Source organism: Esox lucius, chromosome 14 (genome assembly GCF_011004845.1).
Source record: "Esox lucius isolate fEsoLuc1 chromosome 14, fEsoLuc1.pri, whole genome shotgun sequence".
In the NCBI taxonomy this organism is placed as follows: domain Eukaryota; kingdom Metazoa; phylum Chordata; class Actinopteri; order Esociformes; family Esocidae; genus Esox; species Esox lucius.
Genome location: NC_047582.1, coordinates 18,286,483 through 18,300,941, shown reverse-complemented (window position 1 = coordinate 18,300,941; position 14,459 = coordinate 18,286,483). Strand labels below are relative to the sequence as shown.

At 37.8% G+C, this 14,459-nt stretch overlaps 1 protein-coding gene and 1 long non-coding RNA gene across 3 annotated transcripts in view; one reads left to right on the top strand and one right to left on the bottom strand.

Annotated features, from left to right (window-relative positions):
• Positions 1 to 7,185, bottom strand: part of ass1 (argininosuccinate synthase 1) — a 41,745-nt gene extending 34,560 nt beyond the window's left edge. Inside the window, exons 1-2 of one of the 2 annotated variants that reach the window (XM_010877797.4) lie at positions 7,054 to 7,185; positions 6,463 to 6,622 (exon numbers count right to left, since the gene is read on the bottom strand). In XM_010877797.4, the coding sequence (XP_010876099.1) occupies positions 6,463 to 6,564 (102 nt within the window). In that variant the 5' untranslated portion in view covers positions 6,565 to 6,622; positions 7,054 to 7,185. The remainder of the gene's footprint in view (positions 1 to 6,462; positions 6,623 to 7,053) is intronic. The other variant, XM_010877798.4, reaches the window with a different exon arrangement.
• On the top strand, positions 1,908 to 3,430 carry LOC109616621. Its single transcript, XR_002197836.3, has 3 exons — positions 1,908 to 2,629; positions 2,719 to 2,996; positions 3,281 to 3,430. It is a non-coding gene; the product is annotated as an uncharacterized LOC109616621 (long non-coding RNA).
• Positions 7,186 to 14,459: the final 7,274 nt, after the last annotated feature.

Here is a 14,459-nt window from a genome sequence, read left to right as displayed (position 1 = left end):
AATCGTGTAGCGATTTTGTCTGTCCTGAACAAATCCAAATACATAATTCGAAAATCCACCAGAAATAGTTGCAATATAACAGTAAACTTCTATTTTAGGCTTCCTATAACGCAGCTACTGAAGGTTGTAACCAGCTACGTTTTTTTCTATCCTGAACAAATCCTCTTTTGCCACTGGCCATTTTAACACCTTATAGATGAGATCATAGATGAGCTATACGTCACTATCCTCTCGTCCGAACGACCAGGCCCCCTTTTGGGGGACAACCAGCTGTAAAAGTGTAGAAGACAACAGCACAAAGTTGAAAATATTGCTTGTACCATGCCTAAAACCTGCTGCGTTTTGTTTTGCGCATCGAATAAGAGAAAGGAAAAAAAACTAGTTGAGTCTTTTCTTTACTCGAAAGACAGCAGAAGAGATATGTGGCTTAAGACCATCCCCAGAGAGGGTGACAATGGTCAACTATGGGACCCGTTCAGTTTATGTATGTGGCAAACACTTAATCACATGTTAGTTAATTATGTTTAAGTCAAAATTAATGTTGATGCTGCATTGAAAAGGCAGTACATAGAATATTCTGAAAATTCACTTCCCTGATGTGATTTTGTCATGATAATCGTTATATCGATAATAATCCCAATTCAAAGTGTGTCTAAATTTGGTGCACTGCGCTCAAATTAATTATAATGTGATGCATCAATGAGCAGTACATACCTGCATGTATATGTGAACTGTATGTGACGGGGTGAGGACGGAATTATTATTGTATACTGTACGTTGTAGGCTACCTTAAGTTGCAGGGTGCTAGCTAGTTACCTTGCTAAACATGTTAGCGATTTAATTCGTTTACAGTAACGTCACATTGGAAAGAATACCAAAACAGCTAAATAAAGTGACAGATGTCATAAATACATTACATGGAGACTCAATAAGGTAGTTGTATATATTAGGATATGACAACTCCGGCCACTAGGTTGGGTCGTTTGTACACTTTGATGGAGGCAGACTGAATGGACACTCAAACCCTATTTCTTGAGTTTTCTCTATATAACTACATAAAATAATTGTTGGCCATAGTGTTTGTGCTCCTAATAGCTAAAAAGAAATATTGTTTTCCTATTTTGTATAAATGAATTGGCAAAGACGACGGACTTTGTATTCACCGCCTGTCAAATTTAATGGGCTTCTTACCCCCCAAAAGGGGCGGGAGCATGACGCGAAAGCAAAGTACCCGGATGGGCTGCTCTCATCTAATAGCCATTCGTGACATTGATACAGTATCTATCAATATAGATGACGATCATAGACATAATAAAGAGTAGACCCCGCATTGGCTGCTGGGCGCGAGAAATACGGCCGCCATCTTTGTCGTACTCCTAGTTGCGTAGCAGCAGAAGCAACGATGCCAGAGCACTGTGCAGCATGTTCCTGCTCAAATCGGCGGACCATCGAAAGCAGGGCTCGGTGGATTACTTTTCACAAGTAAGATTTAACATTACCGTACTATTGGTTATATTTTGTGACTAGAATATAACCAGAGATTTGAGAAGGAGCAAGGTTCTTTGATATTACTGTTCTGCACCAGCCGGTGTTCACCCAGCTATGAACTGAGACTTGATTAGTCATATTCCATAACACTGGCTTAGATTACAACTGACACAAGAATGCTATTGTAGAAATAAAACAAATATTACTGGTATAACATTGGCCAGCTAATTTTACACAAGTGGCACAGACTGTATCATATATAGTCGTATATATAAATAAAAGACAGTATTATCAGTGTTGGGCAATACTAGCTTAGCTAGTAACTTAGTATTTTGGTGGTAGCTTCACTATTTCCAGAGTCAAGGAACTTTTCAGTAGTAGTAACTCCTTTATTTACCAAGTAGCTTGGCCACACAAGCTACACTTTTCTTGTCATGTGAAATTAGCACAACTTAAAGTAGTACTGCTGTGTTTTTGTTATGCATTGTGTTCCTAAGATGCTCCTAACCGCTTCAGTTTTGTTTGTCTGAATTGTTTTGTATTCAGTGTTTTTCAGGTCCTAGATGCTTCTAAATGATATGTATTGGTATGTATGTTGATATGATGTTATCTTGTTTAAATGTTTTTCAATATGCAGTTTTGTTTGGGTTGGCATTATCTTGTATTCAGTGTGTTTTTCAGGTCCTAGATGTTTCTAAATGGTATGTATTACACAACATCAAGTACATGTAGGTGTCAAAAGGGTAGGTATTGCATGAGTTGTTTTCAAGTTATCCCAGTTCTGCAATTACATTGTTCCAAGTTAATGTTCCTTTGTGTACAAGTATACTGTATAAGTTAAACAGGAAACTGATCCCATTCCTAAAAACATGGATGCAAACTAATTATCTATCTGCCCTGGTTGCTGTTTACCATTTTCATTCTCTGTGAGTTTGCACCCCTGTGATAGCCACTTTACTGCTTTGTATTAACAAAATCACATGGGGCTTTCTTGGGGTGTCTTTTCGCCATGATCAGAGTAATAAAACTTTTTTATTTTGCAGGTACTTGTCGGTCATCGTATTTGTCATCAATATCGACGTGTGATGCTGATGATTCCTGAACTGCTTGGAGCTCCTATTTAATTCAATCAGAGCATTGGGTAGGGTTGGTGTTCTTTTAATTACAATTAATGAATAGCTTTATGTCTTGTGAGTAATGTATGTATTGTGTGCCTGTTTTCCATACGAGGCGGCTGGAATAACAATCCATCGGCAGTCCAATCCATGGCCAGTTCCAGGCCATCTTCCACCGGCTGATGGTTCGGTGTGGTGCCTCACCTGGTGAGACAGGCAATGTGGCAGCCCAGGATAACACTGTGTCCCTGTCTGCTGTGGAGATGTCCTCTCCTGAAACTGCTGAAGAGCACCCATCTCCATTCGCCAACATTTAGCCCTTGTGTGTGACCACAGTTATCTCCCCACTTGGTTTGGTGGTCTGGTGGCAAATGCTCTGGTCTACATAGCAGGGTTTGTAGTCTGGCAGATTCTACGAAAACTGTCCTGTGATGTGTGCCGTGCGAGCTTGGTCAGAGATGTTGTACCATCTTCATTTGACAAGAGCTACCACCTTCTAACCCTTATTCCATCACAAGGCTCAGTGAAGGCTTTTTTAATTTTATTTTTATTCTTTAAATCTTTGTATACTAAGGTTGCTTTATTCTTATTTTCTCTGTTTTGTAAAGTGTATTTGAGCACTGTGTAAAGCGCTATATAAATATAATGTATTTTTTTTTAATTATTATTTTAATAAGGTGCTGAGAGCTGCAGAGGGGGTGATCCGCCAAGCTTCACCAATGCAAGCTCCTGAGGTGTCGACAGATACACATTGTCCAGGAGGAGATTGGAACGGAGGATGTTTTTTGGTTGAGGAACACATTGAGGAGACACAGATTGGCATCGACAACCATCAGTCTGACTTGTTGTCATTGGTTGTGTCTGTGTTTCTCAAAATAAGTCTGCACCACATTGCCAAACTCACCTCTCTTGAACTGCAGAAAGGGAGCACGAGGAAGAAGCAAAACTGTCCTCTTTCCGGGGTTTTAGAGCGTGTGTGTTGTACCATGACAATTCAAGACTTTAATCCTAAATTCTGGCATCCCAAAACTAATTCTAAGCTTTATATCTGTACTTTAACCTTACTCATCACACATAGTATCTTTATGTCATATCTGTCATCATTCTGACAAGATTAACACTGAAACTGAAAGCAATGGCTTAAAACTGCCTGGAAACAATGGTCTGTCACATTATATGTGAATACTGCTGTAAGTGTTGGTGGGTCTGTAAATACCTCTGTTTGTTTGTGTTTCATGAACTCTAGCCTCATGGTGTGTGTCTCCAGGAATCCAAATGTTGGTCTCCTTTGCCTTACACTGGGTTTGCGAGGTTGTGTATAGTGAAATGTATCTTTACATTATGTCTTTGTGTTTGTGATTGTCTTAACCCTGATCTCTTTCCATCTGGGTTCTGTAAAGCACTTTGTGACTATGTTTTGAAAATTGCTACATTAAGTTTGCAGATTTTTCTAGGGAGTTCCAACATAGTAAATGTGCAGTTTAAATAAAAACTGTCACTTTTCATTTCATCCTGCTATTTTAGTACTGGTACTGGGACCTGTGTGTGTATGTTGGGAGGGGGGCTGCGAAATTAAAAAAATATATGACTTTACTGCCCCTATTTACACATTAGGTGTATCAATCAGAATGATAGTCAAACTGGAAATGTCCCTGTTTTTCTCCCTTTTTGGGGATAATGTTCCCAGTTTTGATCTCGGACGTCTGGTCACTTTATATCATATATCAGAAAATGATATTACTGTTAAGCCCACTATGAATATTAAAATACCCCGAACCATGTGTCCTGTATCATAGCTACATGTATGACCTTTGCAGCAAAAAAAAACGCGTGAAAATCAGTAAGGTATTCACTGAGGTATGATTAATTAAATGCGCTGACATCTCATTTCACCGGCCAAAACAGATTACACTGAGTGGAGCAGCTGACCGGTCCAAAATGGCGGCCCCGCGGCTCGTCAGCGCCAGTAGGAAGTAGCGGTCGATGCGGCGTCTACTCTTTATTATGTCTATGGTGACGATAACTGACTTCTTCGTCTAGTGAAAAGACGAGAGAATCACGTAGGCAGCAAAGTGTTTGTCTATCCTGAACAAATCCTAAGATCCACCAGAACTGTTATTTTAGGATTCCTATAACGTAGCTATTGAAGGTTGTAACCAGTGAAGTTTTTATCTGTTTTGAAAAAATCCTAAGCACAATGCTTAGATGGTGACGGGAGTAGAAATTCGGATCTGTTGTTTCGTAGTCCGCGAATCTAACAAAACAATTGTTTGTTACCCAAATGCTGAACTTCCAAAATAATAATGAACAAACTAGCAATATCACAGCACTAGTATCTGCTAACTAGCAAATCCAGCTAGTTAAAATATTCAAAGAGTGGTGTTAGTTATAGTAGCTAATCTTTGGTATCAGATCACATAGCTAGCTACTTACTTATCTATTAGCTATTGCCTGCAAGTCTAGGCATATTATTATTACAATAAAACGTAATTAGTTTTTTGTCACATTTGCTTATTAATATTTGCCTATCATTAATTTCTCAATAAAGTAATGTTAATTTACTGTGGGGGATTAGAGAATCGCTTAAATTCCATATTGTACTAGAGAATTCTAGAACAGAATGTCAGGGAATCTGTCAAACTGCTAAAGCTGAACTGAACATGCATTGCAACAGGACAGTGGACCCAAAACACAAACAAAACTACAACGTAATTGCTCAAAATAAAGAAAGGTTATGGGATGGTTGAGTCAGCCCAGATCTCAATTATGTCAAAATGCTGTGGGGGGACTTCAAACAGGCTGTGCATGCAAGAAAGCCCTTGTCACAGTTGAAGCAGTAATGTAAAGAGTGTGCAAAAAATCCTCCCAGTTGATGTAAAAGACACATAGAGAGCAATTAAAAGAAACAGTCACAGGAAACAGATTCAGCAGAAGGGGGCAACAATAGCTGTTGAAGCTAGTGGTGTACTTATTTTACCTGTATTATGACATTTCTTTATGAAGTTATCATCTTTCAGTGTCATCTGTTAAATGAGGTTACCATTATCTATCAGAAGTAGAATAAATATACATATATCCAAATAAGTAAAAACTCAAAAGACAACAAAAGGATTGTACTTAATTATACCACAACTATATAGAAATTGGGGCTAACTGAGGTAGGCTTATAGCAGTTCTACCTATGGATGATGCACTGATAAAAAAAAAAATACATGACACAGAGGTCAGAATGGGAGGTATTAAAAAAAGGTTTGTTGTTTGTAAAAGTCTCAGAATGAGTCTGTAAGTGTGCCCGTCTCTGTCTGCCTCTGCGGTTTTCTGACTGTTTGCCTGGCTAATTGTAGGGGTTTCTATTAAAACATAGAACAACGAGCAGATTTAAGGAATGTCAGCCAGAAAAACTGGTCACATACACGTACAGCGGCACCCCTTTTTGTTCTCCCTGTAAAAATTCCATTCCAAAAACCACCCCCTACCCTTTCAGTAGTCAGCCGATGGTTAAAGAGTTAGACAAAGAGGAAAACCTGCATAGTGTGCAGTTCTAAACTGGCCTAAAGGCAAAACATTAATCCAGTCAGCTTTTCACAAGCATTATACAGTCTGATAGCACATTTGTGGGGGTTAATCATTGCTATGAAGAATTAATCCCTCCTTTACACATACAGAGTGTTTAGGGTTCAGCTGCCATGACCAGGACACCAGTGAAATTCCTAGACTAGTAGCTAGATCTACAATAAATGAGGGCCCCAACTGGATGGTTGTGTGCTCTCCGACTCTAAGTTATATTGGTCCCACTGTTGCACATCTTAACGCGCACGCGCAGGCACACGCGCAGGCACACACGCAAAAGTCCCCTTACCAAGTAAGTGATTACATCATATCCTTCTTCCTTCAACCAGACCAAGATACAGGAGGTGTCCAGTCCTCCACTGTACGCCAGAACCACTGTGCCTTTAGACATGACGAGGATGACGTCAAAGTGATGCTGACCTGGTCAAAGGCAAAGTAGGCAGTTCTATCTGTTTCGGTAAATATCAGAAAGAAAATATAATTGCACACAACATACAGGCAGGTTCACTATTACCGGTAACATACTATATCTAGTCACTATGGCGAACATGATTCACTGAAATAACACCTGTTGCGTTCAAATCAGTAGCTGGCTAGCTAATTACCGAAAAGTCATAGTAGACTCGTTCCGTACTTAGCACTTTAGCTATACAGTTGCTAGTGTGCCACTACAGTATTGATGCAGTTGCAGCAACACGGTAATAACACAATAGAAACTGTATAGCTACAGTACACAGTAGATACCATAGACGTGTCATACCATAATCGGCAGCAATCGTTCTGATTTAATGTTTGAGAAGCGGACAAAGGTAACGTTACATCTCACGACATAACACATAACTATTTGAAATTTAACATTCGAATAATATATCAGATTTACCTTTTCAAAAACTTGACTTGGAGAAATTAAAAGATGTAACGATCAAGTCTTCTCTCCACGATGAATGAAGCGCGTGTGGCTTCAAATGTCTAGTAATGTAGGGTCATTTTCGAACGAACGACTCTTTGGTGAACGTTGGTAAAAGAATCGCATTGGTGAAAGGAGCCGTTCATTTGACTCCATGTACTTTAGTAACATAAACTGAGACTATTTTAAGATTAGTTACTATTCACTAAATACTGCATAAACGCACCGCTGAACTAAGGAATTGTGTGAATTCCAAGCTCTAAAACCATTCTGAACTATGTTTATTATTGTACTTTGGTGATTAGCACTTTTATCGTTTGTATTTAAGAGAGTTAAATGAAGAGATGTTTGAGAGCCAAAAGAGCCTGCTCGGCTGAACTGAGCCGGCTCACGAGAAAGACTCGGAATATTAATGTGTTGTAAAACGCGTGGAGAGGATTCGTGTATCTGACCCAATGGGAGGAGTTTCCTCTGCTTGGAAAGTGATTGCATTCATTTTTGGAACCATGCTTCCTCCTGAACTGCTATCCTATGAGTTGGAGGAGTGGGAAGGTAACTGTCGTCCATTCAGTTCTGTTAACAGACTGAGGTAAAGTTGGTGTCTTTTTAACACATAAAGCCGACATTAAACAAACATTCACTGTAATCAAACATAGCTGTAGGAAAATGTTTTTCATAATTTGTTGCTGATGGACGGACGACGCGTGCTCACCAGCGTATAAAAGCCCATGATACATCTACGAGTCTCAAATTGACGCCAGGTGCCTTTGCCACACTAAACGGAACGCTTGAGGAGGCTACAATTCAATTTTTACGTTCGAGTCTCCACCACAAATTGTATACAACACTAATAGAAGCGTGTTCATTTGGCAGCAGTTGTTTGATGCCTTGAACATAGCTCGTTCTTATGAAGCCAGGTCGGGTCAGTGAATCGTTGATTTGCTATGTTCAGTTCTTCCTTAAAACAGAGGTGTTACAAAACCGTACATGTTTCACAAAAACATGGGTTGAAATTTTCAACGTATCATATTCAGAGAAAGGGTGATACGGTTTTAACGTTTTTTTTTTTGTATAATCCATACGTTTCATTACTGTATTCAGAGTTAAATAATGACTAAATCTGTTTTGTTATGATTCACAAAAATCTCGTTTGGAAACAGAACATGTATTTATATGTTATTTCTTTAGTATTAACCAAAGTTTCTCTGCTTATATATTGCAACGACCATACTATAACAAATATTAACAACACCAACTGGAACTTTTACCTTCGACATTCGATTTTTGCCAGAATACAATGTGGGTAACAGAACGTTTGTTAATAGGACCTAACTGTACTCTCCCAAAACCCAAACAAGCCCCGCTGCCATATGCACTTTATTTGTTAACTGTTAATATAGCTCTGAAGGTGCAGCTACGTGTTGATTCAGATTGTTTGCCTGGAAATGGTGGAGGGTGATTTGGGATTGAACTTTGGTTGTCCAACAGAGGGTGATTTGCAATTTAAAAAAATGTGTCTCATAGGGAAGAGATTCCAGAAAAACATGACAGCAACTCTGGTGACTGGTAATCGCCGAGCATAATCATGACGTTGTTGAAATAGTTACCTGCTTCCCAAGCCTAAATCAAGCAGCTCAGCCCCCAGGTTATTGGTGACGCTATATATCCATTGGAAATGAATTGGAATGGCACATCCACGGTACATTGCCGCAGGTGTATCATGCCCTTTAAGACTGAGGTGAATCCCAGGTGGAATTAAGTGACTGCAGCACCCTTACTTCCCATTAATATGTAACCATAATTACTTATAGAAAACAACTTCTATTCCTTCTCAAAGGGGTTCATTGCAAGTGCAACTTATTCTACTGTGCGCTGTACTACTTTTACAACCTTTGATTTGTATATTAAATACATTTTGGATTGAATAAAATTCCTAACATTTTGTGAAGACATTTATTCGTTATGACATTTTCAAGGATTGTCATAGAAACGTCATTACAAATGCATGTTGTTTTAGAAAGAGCTGGACAACAAGATTTGATGAAAAAATTTAATAAATTCAAACTATGAAATTATGAATATATTCACAATAACCTTTACCAGAGATGGTCATAAATACTTAATTAACTACTTAATACTTCTCATTGTTTGGATTATATTGTATTTACAAAACAAATCCAAAATGTATTTCTCTGTAAAAACACAGTTTATCTTTAAAATGGTGTGTAAGTCCTAATTTAAGTACTGATGGTGTGGAATTCTGCTTTGGTATGATGGTTCTGGCAAAAGACTAGTTGAGCGAGCAGTGTGATGTTGGTCAAATGACACACATTATAAGGCTTCTTAATTCATAGTTGCTGTGTTGAGACAGTGCATTTATTCTGAATTGGACTTAGGGCTGCACGATATATCATTTCAGCATCGAAATTGCGATGTATGCATCCGCAATAGTCACATCGCAGAACATGCGATTTATTGAGGTAAACATATCAGTCTACAATATATATATTTTTAAAATGTTAAACTAGCATTATATCTGTCTGATATAACAAAATTTACTTTGATTTGGGTTATTGGATACACAGTTTATTATTATTATTATTTTAAACACAGAGGTCTCTTTCTGCACGTGGTTGACATGCAGGCTCTGCAAAAAAGACTGAATTAGAGAATTTGGTTGCAAAAAGAAATGCATCGTCAATTATATGGAAATATTTTGGCTATGGACAGTGTTGACCAAAAACAGGTACTTTGTCGTGAGTGCGTTGCAATTGTGGCAACAACACAAGGCAACACGACCAACAGAGCTGTCCTAAGTGGAATATTATACATCATCAACATACTTGTGGTCCAGCCGGACAACGGAGCCCTACATTAGTCTGACCGTACACTTTATCAATGAGGACTTCCACCTGAAAAGTTGCTGTTTGCAAACTGCATTTTCCCCAGAGGATCATACAAGTGAGAACATCGCAACAGGGATGGGAGAAGCTTTAGCTGATTAAGGCCTAGATGAGAGTAGTCTAGTCTGTATTACAACAGACAATGCAGTGAACATGGTGAAGGCTGCACCTGAACAAGTGGACCAGATTGCAGTGCTTTGGCCACAGACTGCATCTTGCAGTTGGTAAGTTATGTCCAATTGCACATTCAATTTTACTACTGTTGCTATTGCTGTACTATTACTGTTACATATTATTACCTAGCAACCTGTTCTGAAATATAACACTTTTCATAAGTTTCATATGTTTTTATTGTAGAGGATGGGGCTGGGGAAGAATGAAGTATACAGACTGTCAGGTTGATAGCCAAAGCTCTGAATGCCAGGGCTGATATCCTATGGCATTAATGTTTCATATCTATATATCTCTGCTATCTATTTATGTTTAAATGTTGCATTTGTTTACAACAAACAATGGAATTAAATGCCCCTATATTTTGGGTTATAATTAAGTAAAGTAGTTAGTACTAAACTCATGAGATATAAGTTATATGAGAATTAATGTGCTTTTTTATAGGTCTTTAAAACACAAAGAAAGTATGCTGAAACTAAATTGTATCTGTAAATAACTAATTGTGTAATTATTTGCAAAACAGTTTTATGAGCAATTTATTTTTATAAATAATTTATTAAAGTAAATGTATTAAATGTGTATAATAATAAGATCTTTATTTTGTCTTTGTTTTTTCCCTTAGAAAATGCAGTGAAAAAGGATGTACTTGTTGACTGTGCTGCAGGTGTCTACAAGTTGTTCACTTCTCTCACAGCTGGAAGGCCAGAAGTGCTCTTGAAAGAGCCCAGAAGGAACTCAATCTACCTTCACATTCCCTCATATCAGAATGCCAAACAAGATGGGGTTCCAGACAGCAAGATACTAGAGCAGCAGAAGGCTATAACTCAGGTCCTGTTTGAGGACAGGAAGACATGGCATCTAATTCTAACCTGGCAAAATATGGATGTCCTGGAATCTGTCAGTAAGTCACTGGGCCCACTGCTGGACTTCACAGATGCTCCGTAGACACCTTCCATAGACAAAGACCCACTTGCATGGTGGAAAACACATAAGCTTTCCATATCTCACCAAGCTTGCCTGCAAGTATCTATCCATCCCCACTACAAGTTCCCCCTCAGAGAGGCTTTTCAGTACAAGTGGCAACATTGTCACTTGCCAACGGTCATGTCTCAAGCCTGTAATTGTGAATAGACTGGTATTTTTGGCCAAAAACCTTCAAGTTTGAGTGAGCAATGTATACATGCTTAAAGACAAGTTATTATATTTGAATAGAATTTAGATTTACTATAATATTCTACAGTTGTAAGAAAGAAATGTATTCATTTTACCAAGTATTCTGTTTAGAAAGAAACCAGATTGTATACAGTTGAAAAGTTTAATTTAATCGGCATTTGTCTAGCCATGATGATCATCACTGTTTTCCTTTGGCACTGTTGCTAAGAAATGTTTATTTTAAAAACAAAAGTTTGTGAAATACATTGGTTCTGTATTGATATTTGTTATTCATGTTAAGTTCATTGGTATTTATTGGTTTGGTTTTATTATTACAAATTTATAAACACTATTTTGTTTTTGTAAACCACTCTTGGTGTATATCTGCTCTTTTCCATTTTCAAATGGTTTAAATTAAAATATTTATATTTTCAAAAAGGAGATTTGTAATTTAATTTGTAATGTAATAAAATGTAAAATGACTTTTTGATTAGATTTTGTCATTCACATTAATTCCCTATTGTGATATTGAAACTTCCTCCTTAGAGAATGCTCTGTTTTAACCTGGTTGGAGTACTGAGATAAAGCCTCCTGTAATCTCCTGGATCCCATATAGACACCACACCTCTTCATTCACAAATGAGCTCCTTTATTTTAGGGTAAGCAACATGCATTATTAATATCATAACATGTTAGATCCTTGACTTTAGCCTGAATTGATAAAAGAGTATTACGTAGAATACAATAGAACCATGTTGTATTAAACTGTATTAATTAATATAATAAATTAAACTACCCAAAATAAGTCAAAAGGTAAAAAGTCATTTTCAGTTTCATTTTGTAATTTTCCATGAAGATGCAGTTCCCTACAAAATCACCCCAATAATTCTAGAATAAATAATTATTCTCAAATAGAGCTTTTCAAGTTATCTGGTGAAGACCTCCTGTATTTTTTCATATCGCAATATATATCACAGAAAAAAGAAATATCGCAATGTCAGTTATTGCCAATATTGTGCAACCCTATTGGACATCTCAAAATATTCTTTGAAAAAATTATTCTGCTACTTGACAGAAACTTGGTGCCCAAATCAGCAGACATAATATTGTGTTATCAGATTCACCTTTTGTGAAAAGGCAAGAAGCAGAACATATTGCATGACTGGTTTCATAGTTGCAACACACCCAGCACGGTTAATCCCTGAAAAACTTCTACTCATGCCAAAGCTTGTACTTTGGTGCCAGATGCCTTAGCGAAATGAGCAAGTACTTTACTGGATTACCTTGTCCCCCTCAATGAACAGCCGTTTTTTCTTCAACTTGCACAGTTTCTCTACATTTCTTCATGACATTTCTTCAAGCCAATATATCAGTTACCTTTTGGACAAGAAAATGTATTCTTGTTACTTTTAATTGTATTGGTGTTTCTTGGTATTTATTTTCATGCTTGATTTGGGTTTTTTCCAAGCATGTATGTGCCCAGATCAATAGCTTTCCTCAATAGAACTGAAGGGGCTTTTTGTCTGCTGGGGGAGGGGATGATGTGAATTTGTTTTCTGTCTTGGTTCTTCTTTGTTCATATCATTTGTTCACTTCTGTTTTTATGTAATGTATTAAAGTGGAACTGACAGTATTTACTTTTATTACTTTGCAGATGTTAAGCAAGTAGGTATTCAGAATATATGGAAAACATTTTTCAATGTTTATTTATGCTGCTTAACAAACTTTGTGTAAGGTTTAAAAAGATGTGTTGTATTGGATTTAAAATTCCATGAAATACAGTAAGGCACTGTTGGCTGAATAAAATGTAGTTCAATGATTCATATCATATACTAATATAGTCAAATAAATAGGTATCAGGTTATAGATCAATATACAGTGGGGAGAACAAGTATTTGATACACTGCCGATTTTGCAGGTTTTCCTGTAGAAGTCTAGACGGAATCTAGAACAGAAATCCAGAAAATCACATTGTATTTTATTGCATGACATAAGTATTTGATACATCAGAAAAGCAGAACTTAATATTTGTTACAGAAACCTTTGTTTGCGATTACAGAGATCATACGTTTCCTGTAGTTCTTGACCAGGTTTGCACACACTACAGCAGGGATTTTGGCCCACTCCTCTATACAGACCTTCTACATATCCTTCAGGTTTCGGGGCTGTCGCTGGGCAATACGGACTTTCAGCTCCCTCCAAAGATTTTCTATTGGGTTTAGGTCTGGAGACTGGCTAGGCCACTCCAGGACCTTGAGATGCTTCTTACAGAGCCACTCCATAGTTGCCCTGGCTGTGTGTTTTGGGTAATTGTCATGCCGGAAGACCCAGCCACGACCCATCTTCAATGCTCTTACTAAGGGAAGGAGGTTGTTGGCCAAGATCTTGCAAAACATGGCCCCATCCATCCTCCCCTCAATACGGTGCAGTCGTCCTGTCCCCTTTGTAGAAAAGCATCCCCAAAGAATGATGTTTCCACCTCCATGCTTCACGGTTGGGATGGTGTTCTTAGGGTTGTACTCATCCTTCTTCTTCCTCCAAACACGGCGAGTGGAGTTTAGACCATGTGCAGGTCTACAATTTTATTCCTGATGTCCTTACACAGCTCTCTGGTCTTGGCCATTGTGGAGAGGTTGGAGTCTGTTCGATTGAGTGTGTGGACAGGTGTCTTTTATACAGGTAACGAGTTCAAACAGGTGCAGTTAATACAGGTAATGAGTGGAGAACAGGAGGGCTTCTTAAAGAAAAACTAACAGGTCTATGAGAGCTGGAATTCTTACTAGTTGGTAGGTGATCAAATACTTGTGTCATGCAATAAAATGCAAATTAATTATTTAAAAATCATACAATGTTATTTTCTGGATTTTTGTTTTAGATTCCGTCTCTCACAGTTGAAGTGAACCTATGATAAAAATCACAGACCTCTACATGCTTTTTAAGTAGGAAAACCTGCAAAATCAGCAGTGTATCAAATACTTCTTCTCCCCACTTTACATAATTTGCTGCTTCCATATATTCAGTATTATACAGTGGGTATAGAAAGTCACCACCCACTTTCAAAATTTTCACATTTGTTGGCTTTATTTAAATCCAGTAACCCACAATATCCAAGTAGAAAGAACTTTAAAAAACAAAATCAGGAAATTAAATCAA